The 5,149-nt window shown below is 36.5% G+C and overlaps 1 protein-coding gene across 5 annotated transcripts in view; it reads right to left on the bottom strand.

Annotated features, from left to right (window-relative positions):
* GRM1 (glutamate metabotropic receptor 1) overlaps positions 1-5,149 on the bottom strand; it is a 342,810-nt gene that overhangs the window by 32,671 nt on the left and 304,990 nt on the right. For all 5 annotated transcript variants that reach the window (XR_895664.2, XR_895663.1, XM_011356108.1 and 2 more), the window contains one exon: positions 18-948. Coding sequence is in view for 3 of the 5 variants with exons in the window: in XM_011356108.1 (XP_011354410.1) it covers positions 18-948 (931 nt within the window). In the remaining 2 variants the exon portion in view is untranslated. The remainder of the gene's footprint in view (positions 1-17; positions 949-5,149) is intronic.

Below are 5,149 nucleotides of genomic sequence, written 5' to 3' on the forward strand. Positions count from 1 at the left end.
AAAGAGATCAAACTCACTTGGTATTTCCTGCCCCTGGTTTCTTTCTTCGGAAAATGTTGAGGAAAGTGTTGGAGCGGCAGGGCAGCTTGCCATCGCCGACGTGCATGCGGACCACATCGGAGGTGGTGAAGGCACTGCGGACGTTCCTCTCGGGTTTGGCGATAATGATGTACATCTTAGGGGTGAACATGCACCCCAGGGCCACCGTGACACTCAGGCTCACTGCAAAGCAGGTCGTGATGATCTTATAGTTGCTCCCAAAGTAAATGGGCACAAACGCCAGCCAGATGATGCAGGTGGTGTACATGGTGAAGGCGATATATTTGGCCTCGTTAAAGTTGGCGGGCACGTTGCGAGTCTTGAAGGCATAGTAGGTACAGCTCATGATGAGGAGTCCATTGTAGCCCACAGGGGCCACCACACCCAGGTTGCTGGTATTGCAGATAAGGTAGACTTCCTTGATACTTGGGTAGGACAGAATGGGCATGGGGGGCTCCATGATGATCAGGGTTACCACCAGGGTTAGCTGCACACTAATTAGAATTGAGGCAATGATCACCTGGGCCCAGGCGCTCATGAACCTGGGCTTCCTGGTACAGATCTTCTTCTTGCTGCCCGCTAGGATGCGTGCGATGCGATTGGTTTTAGTCACTAAAGCAGAGTAGCACATGGCAGAGGAGAGGCCGACCAGGAGGCGCTGAAGGTAGCACGATGTGGTGGTAGGTTTGGCAATGAGAGTGAAAGGGCACACGTAACCGAGGAAGATGCCAGCTAGGATAATGTAGCAGAGCTCCCGACTGGAGGATTTGACCACCGGCGTGTCCCGGTACAACACGAAGATGAGAGTGACAAACAAGGTAACGAGGATGCCCAGGCAGGAGAAGGCGATGGCTATGATGGATTCTATATTGCTCCACTCAAGGTAGCGGATAGGAATGGGTTCGCAGCCTGTGAGAAGAAAGATAGTTTTAAAATGAATCCAAGATTTTTACTGGGGACCAATGATAACAGTGCTTTCTAGTTACCAGAGGCATAGCTATATTCACATCTTTCGTGATTTGTGTTATCTTAACGCTTTTAAAAAATGCCTCACTGTTACACAAATAAAAATACACCATTGTTTTCTCTGGACAATTATGTTCCCAAACCTAATATCATCGCAATCCTAACACGACATACTTCAGCCTACAAAGATAATCTTTTGTTCCAATGCCAGCATTATAAATGGATGCCACTCTGTGGGTGGAACTTGGTTCTATACTTTCAGAAAGAAAAAGATTTCACTCACACGTGGAATATAAAACTGAAAGCAACAAGAGAACAAGACAAACAAAAGCTCATAGACACAAACGACAGTTTAGTGGTTACCAGAGGGAAATGGGAGAGGGGGGAGGTAGATAAGGGTAAAGGGGGTCAAATATATGGTGACAGAAGGAGATTTTACTTTGGATGGTGAACACACAATGTTATATATAAATGATGTATTATAGAATTATACACTTGAAACCTATAAAATTTTACTAACAATGTCACCCCAAAATTTTTAAATAAAAAAGAAAAGAAAAAGAAAAAGAAACTAAACTTTGTTTCCAGTAAAGGTTAAATGGTGAGTATGTAATAGATAAGTTAGGAAGAAATAAACCAATAACATTTTATTTTATGTAGTTATTGTCTAGGGGCAAGTCCTAATCACAGACAACTTTTTATTTGTCCTTGTTTTGGCCAGTAAAACATTTTAAACATAAATTTATTTAAATCCTTTAGAAGATTCCACAGTCTCCTATTTACCACATATAATTATTTACCTTAAGTCTCACTCTTTTAGTTATATATGAACTGTATGTAGCAATTGAGGGCGTCTGAGTTATCAGCTTCTAATAAATATTCTAAAGAAGAATGAACTCTTCCCTCACTCACCTCTTGAAAAGATAGACAGAGCCGTCTTCCCAAACACCTGGCTTATCTCTTCCCTCAAGATGGAGAATAAAGTCTGTTTTGTATTTCACAGAGGTAGAAAAACATCTCAGGTCCTGGAGACAACTCCTTCACAGGATTTTGTGTTTTGTCTATGTCAATATTTCTCAAATTGTGAGAATAAAGATATTTTCATAGATTTAGGAAAAGATTTGTTGTTCTGTAGTCATGTAACAAAGAATGACCAGAAACTGTTTTAAATCTGTTCAATCAACAACAGCACCTCTCAGTGAACATGTGTTTGCATGTCAACCAATCCATGTCAGCACTTGCTTCTGATAATCACCCATCAAGAACAGACTCACATTCAATAAATGAGTGCCAACCATTCATGAGCAGAAACTCTTAACTAATAATAGTGGCCTCTCTCTCTTGTGTGTCAGGGGTTTGTCTATGTAAAAATCTCAGCCTCTTTGTGGAAGAACTTCTGCTTCCTATAAAAAGTCTCATTTTAATTCTAAACCTTCTCATTTCTCTGATAAAGTTTAGAAAGATGACTAAATGGATAGATAGATATTTAGAATAACGATGACCATTTTGGAGAACTTTTGATATGGCACATAATCAATAAATTAAAATATTTAAGAGAAGCTGTAGACAAATTAGAATATAAAATACTAAATAGTCAATATTCAGCTCCTTAACTGGTATACAGAGGTTGCTAAATAAAATTCAAATTCTAAGGTAGTCTTTGTCAAGGCCTTGGAAACTTTTTGAAAGCTCCTTTCTTTGCATTTCTCTATTTCTATGTAACTACCTAATTTTTCAAATGAGCTAATCTGTCCTTAGAATTTTCATTAGAAAAGAATACCACATTTTAAATTTGTAGAACACAAGTCAGATCTATGAAAGTTGACTCAAAACCCTGAGCCAAATTAAGAACTATAATTAATGGTTTTCCTAAACTTCAGAGATACAGGCAAAATATTTTCTGCAGAATTCAGGATTTTTATTAGATACTTATTGTCCTACATTACAGATATGTACCAATTAATTCAATTAATTGTTAGCCTTATGGAGGAAAATGTTTCAAAGCAGCAGATTACAAAAGAGATTTAAATAACCCAGTGGTATAAAATTTTTAAAGTAAAAATAGAAAATGCATTACATAAGGCAATTTCAGAAACTTTTCTTTTAATAAAGATTCAAAATTATAAACTACATAAAGATGAAAGACTTTAGGAAACCTTCAAATAATTCTGGGGTAAATACAATAGCTGATATAAGAAGGACTATATCCTCTCTTTCTGTAAATAATCTCAAATCTGAATTAGGGGAATCTAACCAGAAAAAAAAATTGTTGAAATATAAAATTAGTAATTCAGAAAATAACTTATATGTGACTAGACATTTTGATAGAGTTAAAAAATGAAAAACTAGTAATTAATATAATTGTGGATCTTTAAGTAAAGCAACTAAAAGGGCCTCTATTTTCTATGACTTGCAAGGCTATAGACAAGCAAACCTATAGATACTGCAAACAGAAGTGTCATTTAAAGAATCAATGTCCTATATTAGCTAAAGCTTAGGACAACTACCTAAAATCTGTCCAATGATCTAACTCCATGGGACACGTTGGGACATAGAACTCCCTGTCCTTTCTCTGAACTTCCAAGAGAAGCAACACCTCTTTTTCATTGATATAAGTGCCTTTATGTCTACCAATAATCTCGCTCTTAATAAAATATCAGATACCTTGGTTTAATAAAATCACTCAAATAGCAAAAATCTTTAACAATCTTATGCCCCAACCTATAACTGGTACTTTGAGGTACCAGTTTATTATTAGAGGGTTACATTATTCTCTGTGACATAAAACCCCAAAATTTAACAGATAGTATTTACTCCCAAATAAGATGTACTAAAGTTCTTACACATGACCAAATTATATCTTCTCTAGTCATAACAATACCTACATTATATACAATTTAAGAAATTTTTTAAGAAATAGCTTTTGCCCCAGAATCCCTATGGACAAAAGCCTCGACGGAAATGGAAGACTGATTGGAACTGAGTACATAAGCATATAGATTATCGTAGGTACCCAGATTATCGTAAATCTTTCTTTTTTGTATCCATATGAAAATGCTGCACCATGATCTAAATATGTTAGCGCAACAGCATAGCACATTTCAAAGAACAATTGCTCATTGTGGTAGGCAGCTTCTAAGGCAAACTGGATTCATGTCCTTGTGTAATCCCCTCCTCCCCAAGTATGAACAAGACCTATGACTTGCTTATTTTCTATTGAATATAGCGAAATTGATGGGATGTCACTACCATTATTAAATTACCTAAGATAATGACCTTCGGTGTGGTAGCAGACTCTCTTGCTAGCTTTGATGATTCAATCTGCCAAGTTGCAAGGAACTGAGAGTGGTTCCCATGTAATAACCAGCAAAAACCTGAAGCCTCACTTCAACAATTTTGAAGATTACATTCTCCCAATAACCACATAAGTGAATTTGGAAGTGTATTCTTCCACAATCAAGCCTTCAGTTTAGACCTCAACCCTAGCTGGCACGTTGATTTTAGGCTTGTGAAAGATCATGAAGCCGAGGACCCATCTAAACTGTGCCGATATTCTTGCCCCACAGAAACTGTGAGATAACAAATGTGCATTGTTTTAAGCCACTAAGTTTTCAAGTAATTTGTTATACAGCAATAGATAACCAACTCACATAATTAAAGCCAGCCCCTTAATTCAATAGCCAATGTTTAGTATCCTTGCCTAAGGACAATTGCAGACATAAACTAAATTAGTCAAAATATCTTTAAGTTTCACACAAGGTCTTTAAGTGTAATGTTACCGTATGTAATAAATCCCTATTATTAACAGAAAACATCCAAAATTTTCCACTAGTTAATTAGATAATTATGAATTGTTGCTACTTCTCCTTCTCATATTACTGTCCACTGATGTAACAATCATAATACAGTAGCTTTATAAATCTTAATCAATGGAAGAGACTCCCAAGATTGTGTTTATGTCAGTCAAGAAGTGTCCCTACCAGAGTAGAATTTTGAACAACCCTGTACTAAATCTTGACTTACTTTTTGTTTTACTATGGTTCTTATATTAAAAATAAAAAGAGAAATTATTAGTTTAAACATATAATAAGTAGCCTAGTAAGTATTATAAAATGCAATACTTTACCACAATCTAAATGTTTCT

Source organism: Pteropus vampyrus, unplaced genomic scaffold (assembly GCF_000151845.1).
Source record: "Pteropus vampyrus isolate Shadow unplaced genomic scaffold, Pvam_2.0 Scaffold24, whole genome shotgun sequence".
NCBI lineage: Eukaryota > Metazoa > Chordata > Mammalia > Chiroptera > Pteropodidae > Pteropus > Pteropus vampyrus.